The sequence below is a fragment of the Carlito syrichta genome, unplaced genomic scaffold (genome assembly GCF_000164805.1).
Source record: "Carlito syrichta isolate Samal-C Ts95f unplaced genomic scaffold, Tarsius_syrichta-2.0.1 Scaffold126530, whole genome shotgun sequence".
In the NCBI taxonomy this organism is placed as follows: Eukaryota; Metazoa; Chordata; class Mammalia; order Primates; family Tarsiidae; genus Carlito; species Carlito syrichta.
Genome location: NW_007070626.1, coordinates 232,268 through 256,173, shown reverse-complemented (window position 1 = coordinate 256,173; position 23,906 = coordinate 232,268). Strand labels below are relative to the sequence as shown.

General features: G+C 35.9%; 1 protein-coding gene across 3 annotated transcripts in view; it reads left to right on the top strand.

Moving 5' to 3' along the window:
- Positions 1 to 23,906, top strand: part of CUNH12orf4 (chromosome unknown C12orf4 homolog) — a 39,462-nt gene that overhangs the window by 10,555 nt on the left and 5,001 nt on the right. For 2 of the 3 annotated variants that reach the window (XM_021707858.1, XM_008048696.1), the window contains 7 exons: positions 2,797 to 2,896; positions 3,266 to 3,387; positions 5,005 to 5,111; positions 5,487 to 5,684; positions 6,483 to 6,611; positions 10,564 to 10,638; positions 15,092 to 15,294. In XM_021707858.1, coding sequence (XP_021563533.1) covers positions 2,810 to 2,896; positions 3,266 to 3,387; positions 5,005 to 5,111; positions 5,487 to 5,684; positions 6,483 to 6,611; positions 10,564 to 10,638; positions 15,092 to 15,294 — 921 coding nt within the window. In that variant the 5' untranslated portion in view covers positions 2,797 to 2,809. The remainder of the gene's footprint in view (positions 1 to 2,796; positions 2,897 to 3,265; positions 3,388 to 5,004; positions 5,112 to 5,486; positions 5,685 to 6,482; positions 6,612 to 10,563; positions 10,639 to 15,091; positions 15,295 to 23,906) is intronic. The other variant, XM_021707857.1, reaches the window with a different exon arrangement.

Sequence of the window (23,906 nt, the reverse complement as noted above, 5' to 3'; positions counted from 1 at the left end):
TCAGGAAACATTACTAGATAATTCATTTTAATTTAGCAGAATCTAATTTATTACCATAAAAATATTTATTTAAGACTTTGAGCATACATGCCTTTAAGATAATTTTTTTAGTGTTGCTGATGTAAAATGTCTTTGATTGTGAGCATATATTAGGACCAAATCTCATTCTTCTGTTTGTGACTGATTTAATAGTCCCAAAGGAGTAACTGTTAAATGATGTGCTGGTTTGAACTGGATTTTTTAAATATATAAAAATGTAATTATCTAGTAGTAATAAGTTATCTTCTGTTGAACTTTGATTTGTTTCCTACTAGACCTTTAAATAATACAACCCTCAATTCATTCTGGACATGTTATTTGGTCTCAGGTTTTCTGGGTAAACTCATTCTTCCGATTTGGGTTTATTGATAAATTCCCATCTGGGGCTACCTGTAATTTCATTACTCATGCTTTCATTCAGCTGGTAAATGACTCTCAATTGCAGCATACTTTGCTGTCTATTCACAGGCTCTCCCAGACAACTCTGTATCTGGCCGCTAAGAGTCTATGATTGTTTCTTTTTCTAAATCAGAAGATAATTCCTGTTCCACTTGACTCTTCACCATTTGCTTAGCTGAGTTGACATACTAATTATCTGCATTTACCTGTACTGTATCCCTTTGTTTTTCTTTCTATTATAGAATAGAGATTGAAGTCACTTTAGTTCATATACAAATACAAAATCCATTTTAGTTGGAAATTCAGAGTGTCTTCTCTGAGGAAGTTTGCAGGTAGAAGGACTTTTAAGCAATAGCCATGGTAATTATGCATTAAAGTTAGATTAACATTTAGATTTGTTTTGGTTAATTTTATTGTTTGAAATGTTATTGGATGAAATTTCTTAGTAGGGCTTTTCCTTTTTTCTTTCTAAACATAAAAATAATATTTTATCTATTTAAAAACTGGTTTTGTAGTTTATTTTTTAGTCTGTCCAAACTGTTAGCTCAAAAAAGAAGAATGAGTTTTATTCCTCTGGTAGGTAATTTATAAAGATGAACCATATGACTTAAGGTGAGTTGAAATTCACTAGTGTCCGTGGAAGTTCACTCCAAATTTTGGTACTTAATTTACTTAATCCAATTCATGGGCAGAAATGACAAATTTTCTATTTCTCCTTTCATTTTAATTCCATTTATATCTTTATAAGGCAGTTTCTCAGCACAGCATCAATAGTAGTTATAATGATCTTTTTTTTAAGTGTCTCAAGATAATATTATCACGCCTGACATACTGAGCCAGTCTATATTTATTTTACATTTCTTTATTTCATCTGAGATACTATAAAAATTTTTCTTTGATCCTAATTATAGAAAATATATATTGTTACCATTAATTGTATCCTTAGTTATTTGTGTTTTGGACATATTTAAAGTAAAATAAGTGTTCATGAAATTTTATTTGTTGAATTTTCTTTTTTTCCTCACAAGATTTTTTTTTTTAGCAAACCAGATTCTAGATATTTCTTAACTATAAAAGTGGCAATGATACTTTTTATCCACTAGAGGGAACATGTGTAATGGAAAAAATATGTATATATTTATATCAAAGTTTATATTTATACATGTTTAGCAGTTATTTCTGTTTCTAAACAAAATCTCACTTGCAAACATAATCTTCACATGACCTGTAGTAGTTATTAAAAGTTAATGAGGTCATCTGCATTAGAATTAAGTGGGGTTTAAATAATATTGAATATGTAATGCCGAAAGGTATTAAGAAATGTATATATTGCAGCATACTTTGAAATGTATGTATGTATATATGAATCATTTGTATGAATAAGTTTCATTTATCTCATATAAGTATTGTCAGCAGTTATTATAAATAAGTATAAATTTACTCTTAGCAGCAATTTACTTAAATTAACTAGAATGATAGTAAAATCCTTTTAGTTTGTCTGTTTTGTTCTTTCCCAGTTTGTTTGAAATATATTCTAGAACAAACTTTGCATACATTTGCATTAGAAGATACCTTCTAATTGGACATTTTTTAATGGATTTAATTATTAAAATATACCACACATGTAGAAAAGACAACAAATTGTGGGTGTACAGCTCAATAAATTTCCACAGAGTAAGCACACCTATAGAAATCATTGCCAGGATCAAGAAACAGACTCTTTCCAATACTGCAGAAGCCTGTCATACCCTCCTGTGGCTCCCTCATTTCCCTCATAAAAAACAAATCTCTGTACTCCTAATGCCGTTGATTAGTTTTCCTGTAGGGAAAAACAATTTTTATTTTTGCACATTGTTTCTTTGGCTACATGAAGACCATAAGACATAACATGTCTTCAGACTATATTTTACATTCCTAAAAAGGCAATTTTGTGACTTAATAATACTTTGATTCTTAGGATATCATTGGCAATTTCTAGATATAATATAAACTAGTTTTCAGAGGCTGAAGTCACTTTAGTTCATATACAAATAGAAAATCTATTTCAGTTAGAATTGCAGAGTATCTTCTCTGAGGAAGTTTGCAGGTAGAAGAACTTTTAAACAATAGCCATGGTAATACTGCATTAGAGTTAGATTAGCATTTAGCTGCATGAATTACATTGTTGATGTAAATGGCATTATCATCATCATTTCCAAGGATTTGAAGTAGCTTCCAGTTAATACAATTCTTATTCCTGAACATATTCCTGTAAAATAAAACTTTATTTTTGCATTGTATTAATTTTTCAATGAATATAAAGGGTCATATACCTTGAAAGTTTGATGAAGACTTCTGATTTGCTTGTTTATGTTCTAGACAGAGTATTGAAATGGAAAGAGTGATGCAGGAGTTGGGAAAGTCACTGACAGATCAGGATGTAAATTCACTGGCTGCTCAACATTTTGAATCCCAGCAAGTAAGTGAAATACAATGACTTTTGGATATGCAAGTATATTTTCTTTTATTTATTTTTTTATTTTTTGGTTTAAAAAAAATGTAATCCTAATACTTTGGAAGGCCGAGGTGAGAGGATTGCCTGAGTCTACGGGTTCGAGAACAGCCTAGGCAACTTGGTGAGACCTAACCTCAACAATAAGTAAAAAAAAATTAGCCAGGCGTGGTAGTGCACGCCTATAGTTCCGGCTATTTGGAAGGCTGAGGCAGAAGGATTGCCTGAGCCCAGCAGGAGCATGTTACTGCACCCCAGCTTGGGCAACAGAGTGAGACTCCAACTAAAAAAACAACAACAACAACAACAAACTGGTCGGAACACTGTCTTTTTTAGGACTTAGAGAACAAATGGTCGAATGAATTAAAACAATCAACTGCCATCCAAAAGCAAGAGTATCAGGAATGGGTGATCAAACTTCATCAGGACCTAAAAAACCCCAACAACAGCTCCCTCAGGTATTAACCTTGTATTGCTGTTATTCGTGTATAAGTCTGTTGTTAGTAATAGCTTGTATTTACTGCAAGAACAAACCTTTTTAGTTGTATATATTTTTAAGTTGCCAATGAAAATTCAAGATAACTTCATGCTGCTTTGTAACACCTTTTACATTATAGGCCTTATATGGATTATTTGGGGGCAATACGGTGATTATCGCTTGGTTTGAAATAGTGATTTCCCTCCTAGTATTTTAGCTTTATAAATATTTTAGGTGCATCCACCTTAATACCTTAGTACCATTTTTATTTCTTTAAGTTGGTTTCCACTCAGTGCAGTAAACATTGCTGACTGCTAAACACTCTCTAAGCAGAAAAACAAAAAAGATACCTACTATGTGAAGCTTATATTCTAGAAAGACTAATCTTTCGGTAAAATATTACTGTATCAAGTGATATGTGCAGGAATAGAAGCATGTACAAAGTATGGAAATAGTATGGAGGACTTTTCATAATTCAAAATGTATATGGCACCTTATGGCCTAAATAGATTGCATGTCATGTATTGCCTTATTTCTGGGATGTGTATATATGTGTGTGTGTGTATGTATATATATATTTGAGAATTTTTTTCTTCTTTCAAATCTTCAAGTTTTTCAATTGGAAATATACTGAGTACAGCATAATAATCCTGTTTTCATAATATATTAGTATGTGCTATAAATATTTTTAAATAGCATTTTATTTGTATAATGGCAGTCTCATGTCTGCTTTTTTTTTTTTTTTTTAACACTGTATACTCAGCTCCTTGCCAAATATTTAGCTTTTTACAGTGGCACATAAGATATGCTCAGTAAATATTTATGAGATAGATGAATTATTATTCAACACTTACCTGATAGCAATATCATTTTACTCAAATATTATAATCTTTTATTTGTCTTATTATTTTCCCACGCTGTTAGTTGCAGTCTGCTAGGGATCATTCCAGATCCTTTGCTTTCCAGCCAACCTTTAAAAAATAACAATAAAATTGAATAGAATAGGGGAAAAAAATGCACCATACATGAAGCTTTCTATAAATGAATGTGTGCATCGAGCCAAAATGTAACATACATACTGTATAGTGTAGTCAAAAAAGTTGAAAGCCACTGATTTAAGGAAACTAAGAAAGCCCCTTTATATAAAGGTTATCCCTCACTTGGCGACTATAGTTTCAGAAATTCAATCTATAGGATTGGTTCCATTGTGTAAATATTGACATTTAGCTGATGCTGATGCTTAAAAACCAAATCGTCTTCAGAAAGAATGATTTTGTTGTAACTTTGTTAGTTTGCTTTTCTTTTTGATAGATGTTTCTTTCTTTGGGCAATGGGAATCTGTTTTCGGCACAACTGCATATAATAGAGCACCTATGTGAGACTGATAAAAGTAGTATTTTATATTTTTAACTTTATTTTTGCTTAGTCTTTTTAAAAGTCAGATCTACTGAGGGATTAAAGATGAGTTTAGGAATAAATTAAGCACTGCTCTCAGCTGTTCAGTTTTCTTTCATTTTGTTAGAAGCTCCTTTCCTTTAAGAAAAGTTTTTTTTACAAACATGCAGAGAAAGTATATGAATACTTTTATTAATTTCAGTGAGGAAATTAAAGTTCAACCAAGTCAGTTCCGAGAATCTGTAGAAGCAGTTGGAAGGATTTATGAGGAACAGAGAAAGTTAGAAGAAAGTTTTACCATTCACTTAGGTAAGTGTATTAATTTTTTGCAGTTATAATTTGTTGTCACTTCTGAAACGTTTTTTATGCTGTAAGAGAAAAATTTCTAGCTTGTGAATAGAGAGTACCCATGTTATTTTTAATTCCAAATTATGTCCTGTTCCAAGAAAGCCTATAGTTTACTAGCTATAAGTTTTCTACTTTAGTTTATATATTTTTTGCGGATAGAAAGATTAAGTTGTAATCGTTATTAAAATGGGAAGTTGCAAGGCCCATTTTTAATTATTTTTTATAGCACAGATTTATCTGGCTTCTTGCCATAGAGATTTACATCTTATTATATTGGATTTTTGCAGCTGTTTAAGTATCTTTCTGGGACTGTTGCCTACCCCCCCCTCCCCGCAGGAGCCCAGTTGAAAACCATGCATAATTTGAGATTGCTAAGAGCAGATATGCTGGACTTCTGTAAGCATAAAAGAAATCATCGAAGTGGTGTGAAACTTCATCGGCTCCAAACAGCACTCTCACTTTATTCTACATCTCTCTGTGGCCTGGTCTTACTAGTTGATAATCGAATTAATTCATACAGTGGTATTAAAAGAGGTAAGTTACCATCATATGCATTTAGTTCATTAAGTATTTTCTTGTAATACTGTTCTTACAGAGAAAGGAATAGAAAAACTGAAAAAGAAATTTGCTCACCCCAGTATTCAGATGAACCAAACAACAAACATACCCAGCCATCACTCTGTTAGATTTATTTCATACTTTAGTATTGATAGGGTGATTCATGATATTTAATTTTTCTTAAACTATGCTTATATTGTAAATAATACTCTTATGGCATCCTAATTTCAAGGTAAAACAAAAAAAAAATCAAAATATAATGTAGTTTTCCAAAGTAGATCCTAGCTTGATAATTTAGTTTATCCACTATTTCTTTCTTTTTTTGATCTACTGCTTGAATGTACTAGGTGAAATTCTGTCTTACCTCTCAGTACAACTCACTTTTTATGATTATTTCTAAATTCTTGACCAACTAAAATATATTGAAATGTATATCTACTTTTGAAAGAAGCTTGAATAAAGTTTTTTCCCTCAGCTTATGTATTTCATAGCACTTTTGGGGGTGGATTATGATCAAAGTATTTAAAGAAGACCAGGAATTATATTCAAATTTCCTTGTCTGTTGTTACTTTTTCAAGTGATTAAGAAGTTAAGTTTCTGATCAAAACAAAATTGCTGTACCCTACCTTGAGACATAATTATTGAAAAGACAAGTATAAGGAATTACATTGTGAGTTTTGTTTTCTGTTTCTACTAGATCTCATTGTCTGTAAATAAATACTAGATATTTGATAGTTCACATTTAGAGCTTTGTAATTGTTTTGGGTTCCTTAGATTTTGCCACAGTTTGCCAAGAATGCACCGACTTCCATTTTCCCCGCATTGAAGAGCAGCTGGAAGTTGTTCAGCAGGTGGTACTTTATGCGCGAACCCAGCGCAGGAGCAAGTCCAAAGACTCACATGGTAGGTAAAACTCGCATCTTTAAACATCGCCTTTTAGAATGTCCTGTCCCTAGTCACCCTTGGCAGATAGATTATCGTTGAAATTGTAAAGAAAATTAGGATAATCACCTGAAACTAATGAGCATATCTGTTGTCTCAGATAGTTATCACTTAATTGCGTATGTGGTAAGAACACTTGAGATCTATCCTCTTTAACAAATTTCAGGTATACAATAGAATATTTTTGACTCTCATTACATTGTTGTACTTTAGATTGCCTGGAACTGTTCATCTCGCATGACTGAAACTGTACCCCTTGGCCAACTTCTCCCCTTTTCTCCTCCCTCCAGCCCTGGTAGCAGACATTCTGCTCTGTGAATTCAGCTATTTTAGATTCCACATATAAGTGAGATGATCCAGCATTTGTCTTTCTGCATCTGGCTTACTTCACTTAGCACAGTGTCCTCCAGGTCTATCCCTGTTGTTACAAACGGCAAGATTTCCTTCTTTTTAAAGACTCAATAATACTGTACTGTGCATATGTATGTGTGTGGACATTTAGATTGTTTTCTATCTTGGCTGTTGTGGATAATGCTGAAATGAAGGTAACTTTGAGATGCTGACTTCATTTCCTTTGAATATATACCCCAAAATAGAGTTGTTAGATCATAATATAGTTATATTTTCAATTTTTTAAGGAACCTCATATTAGAAAATATTTTTTAAACTATGGAAAGTGTTATGGGTATCTTTCTTCAGAAGCTTTCTATCTACACATAGAAAGATAGCTGAGAGAAGGCAGGTAAAAGAAAAAACTCTGGCTCAAATTACAGAGTAATTCAGCTGTTTTTTAATTGAAAAATAAAAGTTTAAAAGTAAATCAATACCACAAGTTTGTTTAGTTAGGAGTAAAATATTAGGGTAATAGGCATTTAAAAATATTCTTAAGATGTGTTTTTCTTCTTTTTCTGATATTTCATATGCTATCACACACGTAAAATCATAATACATGCTTTCGTCTGGTGGCTTGAATGCATAGCATATTTTATTTCTTATAAAAACTTGATGTTGGTGAAAATAAAATATGGTGAGACTTAAAATTGGGGCTGCTCAGACTTTTAAATCTACTTCTGGTACTTTGAATGCTTTTAAAAAATTTTTTTTGTAGCTGCCTTGTTTAAAAGAAACCATTATAGAACTTTAGGTGCATGTGTTTTATGTTTTATTCTAGTAGAGAGATATTATTCTATCTTTACTTCGTGTCTTTGTTCTTCTCGCCCTTGTAAATTGTAGAATTTCTCCTTTCTGAAGCTAGAATGTAGCTATCTAGCCTTAACTTAATTAGCATTCATTGTCGTTTCTTATGTATTCAATAGACTTCTTAAAAAAATTTATGTGTTTTTAAATCATTCTTTAAATAGGTGAAATGTTCTCAAGATTCACAATTTAAACTGCACACAAGGGCATACAGTGAAAGTCGTCCTAACTGTGTCCCCTACTAATCAATCTCTAGAGGCAGCCAGTACTGTCATGTGTACCTTACAGACAGATGTTTATGTATATGTAAGCGTGTGTATGTGTGTATTTGTCTATTTCCGTGTTTTAGACAAATGGCAACTTTCTACATACACTATTCTGAACTCTGCTTTTTTACTGAATAATTTATCTTGGAGATTATTTCATATCATTTCATAAAGACCATCCTCATTGCAGGATATTCTATTCTTACTGTTTCTTACTGATAGACATCTAATCTGTTCCTAATTTATTTAAATTATAATGACGAATAATCTTGCACATGAATCATTTTGTGGGCAGTAAGCATACCTGCAAAAGATATTCTTGGAGATAAATTCTTGGGTTAAAGGGGACATACGTTTATAATTTTGATAGTGTTAGCAGTTGCTCTCTGTAGCAATTGTTTCAGCAGTCTATATTCTCAATAAAGGTTATTGTGGCTTTGCTGTGGCAACATATGTTCTATGTGACAGAGCCAGGCTGAGTATTCGAAAATCAGCATAGAAGTGTATCCTAACAAAGGAGCTTTCAGCAAACCCCAGCGTGCCCGCTTGTCTTTCTACCATAATCTTTCTTCTTCTCATTCCAACTAGCAATAATATGATCAGAAACGTTTTACTATTATTCTTAGTAGTGACTAAATGCGTGAAGATTGAGATCATAACAGGTGTGGGAGAAGGAGGATTCTAAGTATATTTATGAGAGATAGAAAGTGTGCAGTAAATAACAGGAAGTTTTTAAACCACATACAGTTAAGGCAGTGTGTGTATATCATGGGTTTTATTTTGTTCTTGTTTAAGCAACTACTTTGTGGTTGAAGTGAGTCAGTGATACAAGTAGGTCTATAAAGCACAACTTTCTTAAAGGAACCTGCATGTCATTACACACAGGCTTTGTGAAGATACTTTTTCTGTCCTTTCCTTTTCTGTGCATGCCTACGTATTTGTTCTGCGTGTTGACATCCTGACAACCTCATGTACAAGAACCTGCTCATTCTACGGGCATCTCATTGTTTTCTTATTGTGGTTGTTATAATATCTTTGTATTTATATGGTCCATGATCAAAAGGCAGAAACTGTTTTTAATGCTCATTTTATGTACATTTGAAAAATAAAAACAGCCATCTTCTTAGTATTACTAAATGAGATATTACCATTAGAGCATGGAAAAGGGAATGGACTTGAACTGTTTTCTTTTTTTTTACTTCATAGAGATTCTCTGTTCATACCCCATGTGAACAAAAATAGAGTTTTTATTTATTATTCTTTGTTATTTGTGCTATGATCAGATTTTTATTCAAAGCCTATCAATTACATGGCTCTGTATTAGAAGCAGAATATTACATTAAAGATGCATTCTAGCAACACAACCTTCTGTCTCTCTGATTGGCCTGTCTCCTGATTTATAAAGTATATGCATTTGCAAGGTATGATATTATAATCAATTTATCAAAGTAGTCACTAGATTAAAATATTAAGTTACCTTTATTCAGATCATTTTTGAAACTAATATTTTGATATTTGTGGTTTACTCATTTGAAGGTCTGACTGTTTTCATGTGATTTTCTGATACTGAAGGTCATTCCAAAATAGATTTTAATTTAATTGGAATAAATATGTAGCTTCTCAAAGATAGCTACTTTGAAAACTAATATTCATTTTTGCATTTGTGAGTCCTGATAGATTATTATAAAATTTAGATGTATCGTCTTTTAAAAATATATGTATGTATATAAAATGATTTGTCTTAATAGTGTATCTTCAATCATAATGTTTCTTATTTTACTATCTTTATTCTTCTAAGAAATATCATGTCCTCAAAAAAGAAGAAAAACTATTAAATATCTGAAAAAATGTTCCATTTGACACGGACTTTCATTTATTTGTTTGAAATTGATAGTCTATAGTGTTAGATAAAGTTCAGAACTAGGTTGGATATAAGGCAATTCCTGGTGCTACTAGCCATTTATTTGTAGTCCTGAACGAGTTATATCAACAGCAGTGACTCAGATTCTAAAAATAGAGATGGCCACACCACAACTATCTAATGAAGTTATTTTATGTGTAGTTAAGTTGGTGCCCTGAACCTCCCAGATGAAAAATAGGATATTGGCATCTAATATGGCTAAGAGGATAGAAATTGGAATCTGAGTGTATGAGTTCAAGACCTGGTTCCACCATTTATTTGTGTATGCTTGGTGAAGTAAGTTAATCAGTATAAGTCTATATTTTCTCATTTGTAAAACGAAGATAGTAATAGTACTTACCTCAGAGGGTTACAGTTATAGAGGCCTTGCAAGGATTAAATGAGACCATCTGTGTAAAGCATGTAACAGAAAGCCTAGCACACAAAGGCCCTTAGTGAGTTGTTGCTGTTAGATTGTTTGGGAAATAGTAGTAGTGATGTGTTTTCATATGTTGTTATGTTCTTTCATGTTGCATTACCTTATCAATAGATTCTGGAAACCCAAATGGAGGCAGTGATGACAAGACTAAAAATGCTGAGAGAAACTATTTAAATATTTTACCTGGTAAGTATTTATTTATTTTAAATTGCAACTTTCTTATAATCACATATACTAAACTCATAGATTTAAAACATAAATTCTTATGGTGTACCTTATAAAATGTCAGTATATTACTTTGAAATAACATTTTGTATCTATGTAATACATTTGCTTTTTTTTTGAGTTGGAATCTCACTCTATCACCTAGACTGGAGTGCAGTGGCCACTGCCGGCCACCGCAGCCTCGACCTGCTGGGCTCCGGCGATTCTTCCACCTCAGCCTTCCAAATAGCTGGAACTACAGGCGTGTGCTACCACACCCAGCTAATTTTTTATTCATTGTAGAGATGAGGTCTCACCAAGTTGCCCAGGCGGGTCTCGAACCTGCGGGTTCAGGCAATCCACTCACCTCGGCCTCCCAAAGTGCTGGGATTACAGGCTGAGCCACCGAGCCCGGCCTATCCAATACATTTTCACAGATGCTCTTCGATGTAAAACTTTATTCTTATACTATATTAGTACTGACTTTTTTCTAGATCCATAAAAGAAAAATTCCTTAAGTTACATGTTTTATTGTTATTTACTATTTCAAATTTCCTCTTAACTGTTGTTTCTTATTTTCTTAAAAAATGAACCAAGAAATAAGTTTTACTCTAAAATATAAACAACATGCTTCTTGCCTTATGGCTCAGATCAAGTGAACATAAACAATAGTCCATAGACATGTAAACTGTTGAACTTACAGAGAGAAAATGAGTCATCTCATTGAGACTCTTATTTTCATCTCCCCTTACACTTTTCTGCTTTCCGTTTCTTTCACTTCCTTTGTTACTCTTGCACATGTTATTTAACACCTGGAAATTCTCTATTTTCTTTCTGATTGAATTCACTCTGATGACCCTTAGTAGTTTTTGCATGACAGGACATAACAAGGACAGCTTGTTTGTCCGTTTTATAAGTGTAAAGTTTTTAAAACTAAGTGGTAAATTTTATAGTTTCAGAAATAGCCATCTCTTGATAATTTTCTGTTCTCCATCAAGATTGTTTCCTCACATTTTCTTCCTCAGATCTTTGACTCGTAGGTCACTCTACATTTACTCTGAGCAAATTTCATATCCATTTCTGGTATTTATCTTGTTAGGTTCAGTCAGTTAGCTTGTGGTCATCAGCCTCCAAATTTCCTTCCACCTTCAGATATCCTACCTTAGTGGATAATGTTAGAATCAACACATGCTGTTTCCTCCTCTTTGTGGAACAGGAAACCATCCTCCTCTTCATCTAAAAATACCTTCAGCAAAGGATTTATTGTATTTCTCTTCATAGATCCATAATTTAAATCATCCATAGTTTGTGGCTTTCTTAAAATTGCCAATTTTAACCTATTCTGGAGGTACCAATGCTTCTTTTAACCTGATTCTTTACTGCTATATTTACTTCCTTCCTTACTTTTTTTTTAAAAGCCTGTAGGTTAGTATCACTATTGCCACCAAGTCAGGAGGGTATGCCATAAGTCTGAGTTAGAAAGGGAATAATAAGCTGTTCATTTAGATATCGTAGTAACATATGACTTTCCATTTAGTTAAAGGATGCCCACACAATCAGAATGCTTACAGGGGATTTTTTAAAAGATCTAAGTCACAAATTGCTTTAAATTTTTAAATTGCAAAGAAAAACAGTTTTGTTTACATACTTTTCAGCCAGTAGTAGTGTACTTTCTCATGATCTAAGTAATTATAGTTTATGTCATCCAATTCTCAGAGCAACCTTGTCAGGATAGCAGTCAGGCATTATTTTTCCCTTCATACATAAAGTACCAGAGGATCAATAAGTTGGATTGATTTTCCCAGGATCGCCCAGCCAATAAGCACTGGAAACCGGATCTTTTTAACATCCAATCTAGTCCTTTTTCTACTATATCATGTTACTTTGATTACTACTGCCAGTCCCATGACCCCCATTTTATTAATGGATACAGTGAGGCCAAGAGACAAGTCACCTAAGGTCAAAGGAAGCAGCGCCAGTTTGGGGATTAGGAGCACCTGACTTTTCACTAAGTCATCCTGCCACACTGCTGGACCACAGCCCACATTTGAAGCTAGGACTTCCATCATCTGAATTATCAGTGGCAATTTAGAATGTAATATACCAGTGGACCCAGAAGGATATTGTCTTTTATGGCCCACTGGGTTTCTGATAAGCAGTCTGTGCCTTTTACTGCCTTTCTAGGAAACTATAACTAAAGTACTTTCTCTTGGTCCAGTTTATTTTGGTATCTCTGTCACTATCCTTTCTTTAATATATATAGTATTCTTCTGTTTATCCAATTCCTTTACCTTGTTAGGTAAAAAACAACAACCAAAAAAAACCTTTTTCTGGAGCCAGTCAGAGACATCTATGCATACAGCCTATGTACACTGGTAAATAGAAATGTTACACATCGAGCTAACATATATTAAGAACTTTTAAAATACACTATAAGTAAATGCTAAGCTAATGACCTTGAAGCAAGGGTAAGCAGAACTTGAGGGAAAGGGTTAGTAGTGGAAGCGTAGAGATGAGCAAGTCTTTTCTAAAAGGACACATTCAAATTTCCAGTTAGGCATGTATATTTGTTTTTTGTTTTGTTTTGAGTTGGAGTCTCACTGTCGCCCAGACTGGAGTGCAGTGGCCGCTCCTGGCCACCGCAGCCTTGACCTGCTGGGCTCCGGAGATCCTTCCGCCTCAGCCTTCCAAGTAGCTGGAACTACAGGCGTGTGCTACCACGCCCAGCTGATTTTTTGATTCCAGGTGGGTCTCGAACCCGAGGCATGTATATTTGTAAAAACATTCTTTTTTTTTTTTTCCTGTTTTTTAAGTCAGGGTCTCACTCTCACCCAAGCTGGAGTGCAGTGGCACAGTCACAGCTCACTGCAGGCTCAACCTCCTGGGCTCAAGCGATCCTCCCACCTCAGCCTCCCAAGTAGCTGGAACTACAGTTGCACATTACCACCCTTAGCTAAATTTTTTATTTCTTGTAGAGATGAGGTCTCGCTGCGTTGCCTAGACTTGTCTTAAACTCCTGGGCTCAAGCAATCCTCTCTCCTTGGCCTCCCAAAGTGTGGAATTACAGGCTTGTGCCACTGCGCCTGGCTTCCATAAATTATTTTAAAGAGGCTACTGTGTATGTGTCATGACCATAGGAATTTTGTCTTTCTTGTTTGATGTTCTATCTCTAGCACACTGAACAGATGACACATAGAAGACCAGCTTGGGCAACTTGGTGAGACCTCGTGTCTACAATAAATCAAAAAATTAGCTGGACATGGTGGCGCATGCCTGTAGTTCTGGCTACTCGGAAGGCTGAGGCAGAAAGATCGCCTGAGCCCAGCTGGTTGACGCTGGGGTGGCCACGAGTGTGCCACTGCACTCCAGCCTGGGAGACGGAGTGAGACTCCAACTCAAAAATAATAATAATCTATATAAACAGAATAATTTCAGTGCTAAAAAGAAAAAACATAATAGTGTGAAAAAATTATTGAGGGGTGGGAGAATTTTGTGTTCGATAGGATAGTCAAGGAAGACTTTTCTGAGGAGGTGACTTTTGCTCTGAGATGTGATGGGTGGAAAGAAGTCAGCCACGCGAGAATCTTCGATAAACGCTCTCCAAGCAGCAGCCCTGAGTTGGGAACAAGCTCTTCATGTTTGAAGAACTGAACAAAACCCGTGTGGGTGGAGTATAAGAACACGTTGGAGGGAGAGGAGTCTAGATACTACAGTGTGAACCTCTTTTACAGTTTAATTAGAGTAGTGTGATAATATGATTTGTATTTAAATCATTTGAGCGGCAACGAAGAAATGGTTTGTAGGTGGCCAAGAACGGAGCAAAGCAATCAGTTAAGAGAATATTTCAAAGACCTAGTGAGAAATGATGATAGCATGAACTAGGGTGACAGCAGTAAAAGTGGTGTGTTCAGATTTGGGATATTCTGGAGACAAAACCAAACATAGTTAGTGGCAGATTGCGTTGCCAATGGGGGAAAAGGCATCGAGGGAAAGAACGGAACGAAGGACCCAGTCTAGATTTCTGTCCTGAGCAACTAACCCGACAGAAATTGGTCCCATAAACTGAGATGAGGAAACGCAGATCCAGGGTATGGGAAAAAACAGGTCATCAAATAACATGTTTATACCTAAGTTTGACATTTGAAGCATTTACATCAACATTAAGATGATGAGCACTCATTTGGTTTATTTCCTACTGGGTAGTCACTTCATATCAATTAATGAGCCTATTGCAAAATGTACTATTGTCTCATTTTATTACCTTCTTTCCACGAATTAAAGAGCAGTGTTCATAGTCACTTCCTGAGCCCCATGAATGTTCCTGATACATCCCTACTAGTTCCACACATTGACGGCCTATTGCAGTTATTTATATAGCCCATTGTTGAATGTGATTTATGCACCTGATAATCGTAATGGTATTTGTTGTTCACAGGAGAATTTTATATTACGCGACATTCTAATCTCTCAGAAATCCATGTTGCATTCCATCTTTGTGTGGATGACCATGTCAAATCAGGAAACATCACTGCCCGTGATCCTGCCATTATGGGACTCCGAAATATACTCAAAGTTTGCTGTACCCATGACATCACAACAATAAGCATTCCTCTCTTGCTGGTGCATGATATGTCAGAGGTAAACAGATAGAAAAATCCCATAGTTTTATAAATATGTTTACCATCCATGTGTAATAATCTGCTTTACATGTTTAAAGGTACTTTTTTTTAACTTATGGAACTTTGCATCTTCTATCTAGTTAATATAATTGAGCGACAATGCAAAACAGCAAATAATCTTTAGCCATTTATGTTTAGAGAATTATAGCATTGTCCTATAGTAGGTAAACTAGAAAATCGAAGTAATCTTTGGCTTTGGAGAAGGCTTGTTCCCCTTCTCCCCCTCTTCCCTCTCTTCCTCCTCTTCCCTGTCCTCCTCTCTCTCCTCGATTTTTGTCTTAGCAGCATTGGATGTATATCCACGTATGGATTGGCTACCATTGAAATTAGTCTGCATTTTCAGAGTATGCATTAGTAGGTAATGGACAGAGATGCTAGATGGCAAGAAGAAGCCAGTCTTGGCTTAATATTCCTCAAGGAGGCTGTTGGATAACACAAATACTGGCTTCTACAGTTAAGATGTAGCATAAACATTCATCTGTTTTATTATATACCGTAATTTAAGTTTTAAAAGTCTCCTTCCATGACCGCTTTTTCTCCTGCTTTCTTCTTTCACCCGCGTAAGAACTGGTTAGAAGGCAGAAGTTGTAGAAAATTGACAGAGACTAAGATTCAACTTCAGATAGTCTGGAGGAGCAAAGGAGCCTCAAACCAAATGGGTGCAGACAAATCCTGGGAGAGCCTGTGGTCAGCCTAGTAATGAGGGGGACTCGTATCAGCTCCGTGCCTGCTTGTTTTGAGAAGACATTCTTACAAGAGCAAAATTGGTGTCTGTAACCCCAGATACTTGAGGCTAAAGCAGGAGGATCGCTCAGGAATTCAAGACCAGTTTAGGCAACATAGTGAGACCCACCCCCGCTTAAAAAAAAAAGCAAAATTGCTAACTGGTAAGTGAATGTTAGAAAGTAAATTTGATCACTGGTTATTAAAAGTTATGGACCAAAAGAAAAGACTTGTGTAGCTGGGCTCAGTGGCTCAGCCTGTAATCCTGCACCTGGGGAGGCTGAGATGAGTGGATTGCCTGAGCCTGCAGGTTCGAGACCCGCCTGGGCAACTCATCTCTACAATAAATCAAAAAATTAGCCAGGTGTGGTAGCACGCGCCTGTAGTTCCAGCTACTTGGAAGGCTGAGGCAGAAGGATCGCCGGAGCCCAGCAGGTCGAGGCTGCGGTGGCCAGGAGCGGCCACTGCACTCCAGTCTGGGCAACAGAGTGAGACTCCAACTCAAAAAAAAAGAAAAGACTTGTGTAAATTCTGTTTTGTAAAGGGCCGTATAAAAGATTTCATGTTTTACGTTTTAGACAAATTATATAATAAGAGATCTAATTTTAAATTCAGTATCCTATGTAAGCACACAAAATAATTCATTCCATCTAAGACAGGATGATTTTAAATGAGTTCCCACTTATAATCTATTCTGACGTGTTTTCACCAGGTACTTTGTTGTTTTAATTAAGAGACTTCTGGCACTGTCCTATGAAATCTGCATCAGACTTCCTGATTTCTCATTCCATTCACTTCTGAAGCCTCAGTCATACCTAATATGGTATCAGGAGAGATGGACAAACATGTTTTGTTTTTTGCCCACTATAGCTTTATAAAGTTTTAGTTCCATCAGGAATTTTTAGCTATTGTTACGTTATCATCACTAACTAGTTCGTCTATAAAAGGGTCTCTGGGGAGTAACAGAGAAAGTTTATGGCGAATTCCTGCCACAAGGAAACATCCAAACATTCCTGCAGCTGGACTCCTGGTTAACCAGTTTACAAAAATGGTTATATGTAGGTGGGAAACAACCTCAAAAACAGTGTTTCCGAAAGTCACTAAGTTCAGATTTACTTCCAGACATCTGATGCTACTAGCAGTCCCTCTCCCACGGTGCTACAAAAGTTGCATGTTTTAAATTGGGACAGCCAGCTGCAGAACATTAAGTCTGTTTCCGAAGTGTCCATTTTAATTCACAAGAGTATATTGAGCCGTGATCCTCCCATCTGTCATACTTAAACATCCATTCAGGTCAAGAAGTTTGTTCTGTAAACTCAGCCAGCGCTACACAGGATATAGAGGTCATACTTGCTTTAGCTTTGGTGCAGGGATCCTGAAGCATTTTCAGGTGCTGTCGTTTTCTTCGAACAATTTCTAGGCACTCAGTTGCCACATTTTAGTGGGTGCGGGGTAATAATGTTGTCTGAAAGTGTCCATGTCCTTGATAAGTAAAAGAGCTATAGAAATTAATGGCAGTTTAAAAAGAAAAGAAAGGGAGAAGATAATTGTTTCAGCAAGGCCAGTTTATTTCAATCAGTGCTTGTGATGTGAAGATACTGTTGTATTGGGGTCGTCTGGCTAGTGGGTGTGGAGTCAAGCTGCAAACCAAGAATGCTGAGTTCCTAACTCCCTTTATTTTTGCTATTGTTGAGTAACTGGGGGCTTAGGGGTTTTAATTTTATAACTGTTGTTGTTAATGAAGATATTACTGTTTGTTTTTAACTTTGTGTTGGACTATAACACACATATAGAAAATACACAAAAGTATACAGCTCAAATCTGCAGACTAGAAACCCATGAAACCAATATGTGGATAATGAAAATGAACATTTCTAGCATCCTGTCAGCCGCCCTTGTGATTTTGTGACTTCGGTCACTTAAACCAAGCTCTCTCTTTATTGGTAACTGCTATTTTCACCTCAAAAAGCATGGATTAATTAGGATGGTTTTTGCCGTTTATCTTGCATCTGCTTCTTTCATTTAATATCATATTTGTGAGATCCACCCATATTAATGTGCACGGTTATAGATTATTCGTTTTCATTGTTATGTATTATTCCATTATGTGACAAGACCACGTTTATTATCTTATTATGTTATTGTTATTATTATTATCATCATTATTATGACAGAATGCTATTTATGGACAATCAGGTCGTTTTTCCAGATTTTGATTATTATGACTAGTATTGCTGTGAACACTCTAGTAGATATCTTTTGACATTTCTATTGGGGATCAACTATTGAATGGAATTGTTAAATCTCAGGGTATATGTGTTTTTAGCTTTGGTAGACACAGCCCAGTAGTTTTTCCAAGTGGTGGTACCTACCGCATTGTTTCTGAATGTGAAAAATGAGGACCACAGCCGGACTATTTCTCATCTCCTGGTAATTGTTTGAAATTGATCAATACAAGTGTTTCAGGTACCTCAGAGGCACATACTGGAGAAGTAAAGAATAATCTTGGAAGCTTTGGAAAATAATTCTTGTTATCTAACTTCTAAGATACACAATGAAGACTTAAAAGTACATACTGACTAACTTTGAAGTTCAACCTTACCCTAAATCAGAAGATTCACATTGAGTAGCTATTTAGGTAGAAGGTGTTGTGTCAGTTGCAATCAGAATTTAGATTTTAATTTCAGTTTCACCAGTTTAGAATTTTTTCTGTTTGCAGTGTTCAGTTGTCATCTCAAATGTAGCAGCAGGGCCCAGTGTTTTGCCTCAGTTCCAAAGTCCAAAGTGTTTCACATGAACCATCCAGCTTCTTCAATGGATTGCTTTAACAGTGCATTCTCACAGGCATGTCACTAAGATGTAGTCCCTTTTCCATTACTTTGAACTCATGTTCAGACACTTTCTACACTGTTCCTTGATCCACTATATTTTATATCCCATCTACTGTATAACATATACTGAGATTTATTAGAAATGAGCTCCTTGTGAAACTGCTGGCCACATCCCATAATGACATTCAATAGGACCTAATTGACTTCTAAAGCTTAGTGTTTGCCTTTTCTCAATATTCAAAGCCATTCTTTTTAGGAGCTAGTTTTAATTAGAAAAAAAATGACAAGATAAAAAGCACCAGCAGCCAGGCATGGTAGCTCAAACCTATAATCCCAGAACTTTGGGAGGCCGAGGTGAGAGAATTGCCTGGGCCCGGGGGTTTGGGCAACTTGGTGAGACCTCATCTCTACAGTATATTTAAAAATCAGCTGGGCATGGTAGCATGCACCTGTAGTTCCAGCTACTTGGAAGGCTAAGGTGGAAGGATCCCCGAGCCCCACAGGTGGACGCTGGGGTGACCATGAGCATGCCACTGCACTCCAACCTGGTGACAGAGTGAGACTCTTGACTCAAAAAATAAATAAATAAAGCACTAGCAAGCTGGGTATGGTGGTTCACATGTGTAATCCCGGCACTTTGGGAGGCCAAGGCCAGAGGATTGTTTGATCCCAGGAGCTCAAGACCAGCCTAGACAAAATAGTGAGACCCTGTCCCTCAAAAAAAAAAAGCACTGGCAAGCACCTACTTTAAGCTTTGGATGGGATCTCTATGGAATCATATGAAAAATGTGAAAATAACTCTTGTGAGTGTGTGTGCGTGTGTGTGCACATGCGTGCTCGTGAGGCTTTCTAGCACTTCCTTTCAGATTCATGCACTGTTAAGCAGCATTAAGTTAAAGTATACTAAATACAAGAGTTAATGTCATCTGAAAATTAAATTGATTTCTGAAATATGTCTATAACTTCTTAAGATGTGCTGGGGTCTTGCCCTAGTTGGTATTTTGGTATATTCTCTAAATAGCGTCTCAGTTTGTGTCATAGATATTTGCCCTAGACCATGCTAGGAGCCACACATATGCAAAAAGCCAGAAAGGATAGCGTGAAGGGGTGAAATGTGATGGTCTTTGAACACGTGGGGTGATGAAAGGACATGCTTATCTTTCCTCCATCTACTTTTGGTCCTATCATTCAAACCGCCCCTGTTCTCACATGTGCTGCAGTGTCTCATTATTCACTATTGCCATGATTTTAAAGCATTGCCTTAGTATATATTGTATTTGCTGGTTTTCAAAGCTAGCCCTTGAATAGCTCTGTGCTTCCAATTCACATCAGTTGTCCTCATATGACTAGTGGTACTTAGACTTGAATTTAACCTGAAATATTTCAAAGCTAATCATCAATGTCAATAAATTATAGGCTAAACAAGTTACTGTCAGAAAATGCTTTTTATATATAAAAATGAAGGCTTCATTAAACAAGTATAAATTGTCCTGATTCCTTGATTCTGATGATTACCATGGTGTTTCAAAAGATGATGTGTTTTGGAGTAATATTTTAAGATGATACTCTGCTATGCTTTAGTATTTATTACTGCGTATGATTCTTTAATAAAATGTTTATCATAAGTGAACAATAAGTAGGCCCCTAATGAAATGAAACGCCATGAATGAGAATCAGGAGAAACAATTGAACATAAAAACAAATACACAGAGACTTGAGGCACTGAAATTCTGAAACACGGACCATGCAATAGTCGATTACTATGTTTGAAGAACTGAACACAAACTTAAAATGTTTTCAAATAAAAAGATGCTGTGAAAATGACCTAGCAACTATAAAATATTGCTAAGAAAAACTCTGAAAGACCTAAAACGAATGGAAATATAATCTATGTCCATAGATTGGAAGACTCAATATTGTTAAGATAACCGTGTTCCTAAAATCGATCTGTAGATTTAAATCCCAATCAGAATTCATATAAGGCAAGCTTGAAGATATTGACAAGCTGATTTTAAAACCTATATGGAAATGCACAGGACCTGAAGCAGCCAAAATAATTTTGAAAAAGAATAAAGTTGGAGGACTTACACCAAATAATGTCAAGACTTGCTGTAAAACTACAGTAGTCAGTACGATGTTATATTGGCAAAAGGATGGACCATGGATGAAAGGAACAGACTAGCGAATCCAGAAGTAAATCTGTGTATATATGGTCATTTAATTTTCATCAAAGATGTCAAGGCAATTCAGTGGGAGAAAGATAATCTTTTCAGCATGCTGAAACAATTGGATATTCATATAGAAAAAATAGTCTTAACTTTTGCATTGTATGATATATAAAAATTAACTTAAAATGGATCAAAGACATAAACATAAAAGCTAATGTTAAAAAGCTTCTAGAGAAAGACAGAAAAGAAGATCTTGATGACATCAGGCTGAACAGGTTAACAGTTGTTAGGACACAAAAGCATATTCCATAAAAGACAAACTTAATAAGTTGTACTTCATCAAGATCCAAAACCTTTGCTCATCAAAAGAGACTATTAAGAAAATGAAAATGCAAGCCTCAGGCTGTCGCCTGACCTTGAGCAATTCACTATAGCTCTTTGGGAATCTTTTCTTAATTTATAAAAGTTATTTTTTGTGAGGGGAAAATTATAAAGTTCCACGTAAACATAAGACTTCTTTTTTTCTTATGTGCCTGGCACAGGTGCACGTTTTATGCGATGTGTTCATAAGTAAGCGCATGTTGTATGAGATATGTCTTTCACTGTGTTCATACATGGGTGTGTGTTGTATGACGTGCCTGTAATTGTTGCGTGTTATGAAATGTATCTGTAAGTGGATGCTTGTTGTATGAGATGTTTCTGTCACTGTTGCACTTTGTATAAGATTTGTTTACAACTGGCTGCGTGTTGTCTAAGATGGGTCTGTTACAGCCGGGCTCGGTGGCTCAGCCTGTAATCCCGCGTCTTTGGGAGGCTGAGGTGAGTGGATTGCCTGAGCCTGCGGGTTTGAGACCCGCCTGGGTAGCGAGACCTCATCTCTACAATAAATCAAAATATCAGCCAGGCGTTGTAGCGCGCCTGTAATTCTGACTACTCAGAAGGCTGAGGCGGAAGGATCGCCGGAGCCCAGCAGGTCGAGGCTGCAGTGGCGGGAGCGGCCACTGCATTCCAGTCTGGGTGACAGAGTGAGACTCCAACTCAAAAAAAAAAGAAAAAAAAGAAAATGTGTTCATAACTGGGTGCATGTTACATAAGTAAGACATCATTATTGTAGTTTTCAGAGCTCTCAGCATTGCCTCATAGCTATAGACATTTCTTAGTCACCTTGTTCTCTTTGGACATTATTTTTTTAACTAGGGGGAAACAAGACAAAAACCAAACACATGTCCCTCTGTGTATACATGTACTCCCAAGTATCACTGCAGCTCGTTTGTGACAGCCTTTGCAGTTACAGGGAAATATTCTTATTTTTGTGAACTTTGAGACCAAGAAGTGTTACAAACATAGTGTAAAGTTAAATATTGCAAAATTCTAGTCATGTTTAGAAACTTCCAGAACCTTGAAAAAGATAATACTTTACTTTTTAGCTCACTAAACAATTAGACTCCTTTTATTTATCAGTCTTTAAAACAAAGTGTCTTGGACACAAATTTTTTTTTTTTTTTTGGGGAGACAATGGCTAGAGGGTCACCGGAGGCCAGGAGTTTGGGACTGACCTGGGCAACATGGCAAGACCCCGTCTCTCCAAAAAAAAAAAAAAAATCAAAAATTGACCAAATGTGGCGGTGCACACCTGGAGTCCCAGCTACTCAGAAGGCTAAGGTGGGAGGATCGCTTGAACCCAGGAGTTCAAGGTGACAGGAACTATGATCACACCACCGCACTCCAGTCTGGGCGACAGAGTGAGGCACTGTCTCTAAATAAATAAGAATTTGAAAAAACTGGGGAAAAAAGGCATATGTATTATTTTTGAGACAATGGGGAAAATGATCGTAAGTTGTTAAACAGAATATAATATGACCAGAAATTTACTTAAGGTAAATTAGACAAAACAGTGCTCTGTAGGAGAAATACTAGAGTCCCAGAAATTAGATGGGAAGTGATAACAGTAACTAGGCAAGAAGCTGCAGAGACCATCAGAGACAGGTGAAGAACTAGAGTAAATTGATGACGTATCAACCCCAGGGCAAGGGGAGAAGTTTCACCAAAAAACAGATGGTCACTTCTATGAATTACAGTGGTTTATCAGTTAGAATAAGACTGAGAAAAGGTTCAGTAATTGATAACCATTGATGATCTCACATAAAGAATTTTGTGAAAGCCTAATTACAAAGGGTAAAAGACTGAGTAGTTGGTAAGGAAGACATTATTGCTTTTTCCATTCTTATTATTCTTGCAGGAGTGTTAGTGAGTCTTCCAGAAGCTACATGCTGTTTGACAATACAACAGATGGAGGGCAGAAACAGATATGAGAATCCAGATGTCTTCTATTAAGCCATGTATTAATGAGATTTGCAGAACTGTAAAAATCACTAATCCTCTCATTAAAATATTTTTGTCTTGGAAAATATAGTTATTTTTCATAAAAAGTATTTATGTTAATAGGCAATGAGTTTATCATTATTGTTTTTAAATGAAGTTAATGTTTTTCTTAGTTTTAATTTTGAATGCAATAAATACCAAGAGATATAATCCATGTAAACAAAAGCTCATTGGAGTCATGAATAATTTTAGTTGTTTTGTTTTGTTTTGTTTGAGTTGGAGTCTCACTCTATCACACAGGCTGGAGGGCAGTGGCACGCTCCCGGCCACTGCAGCCTCAACCTGCTGGGCCCCGGCGATCCTTCCGCCTCAGCTTTCCAACTAGCTGAAACGACAGGCATGCACGACCATGCCTAGCTAATTTTTGTTTTACTGTAGACACGTGGTCTCACCAAGTTGCCAGGGTGGGTCTTGAACCTGTGGGCTCAGGTAATCCTCTCACCTCAGCCTCCCAAAGTGCTGGGATT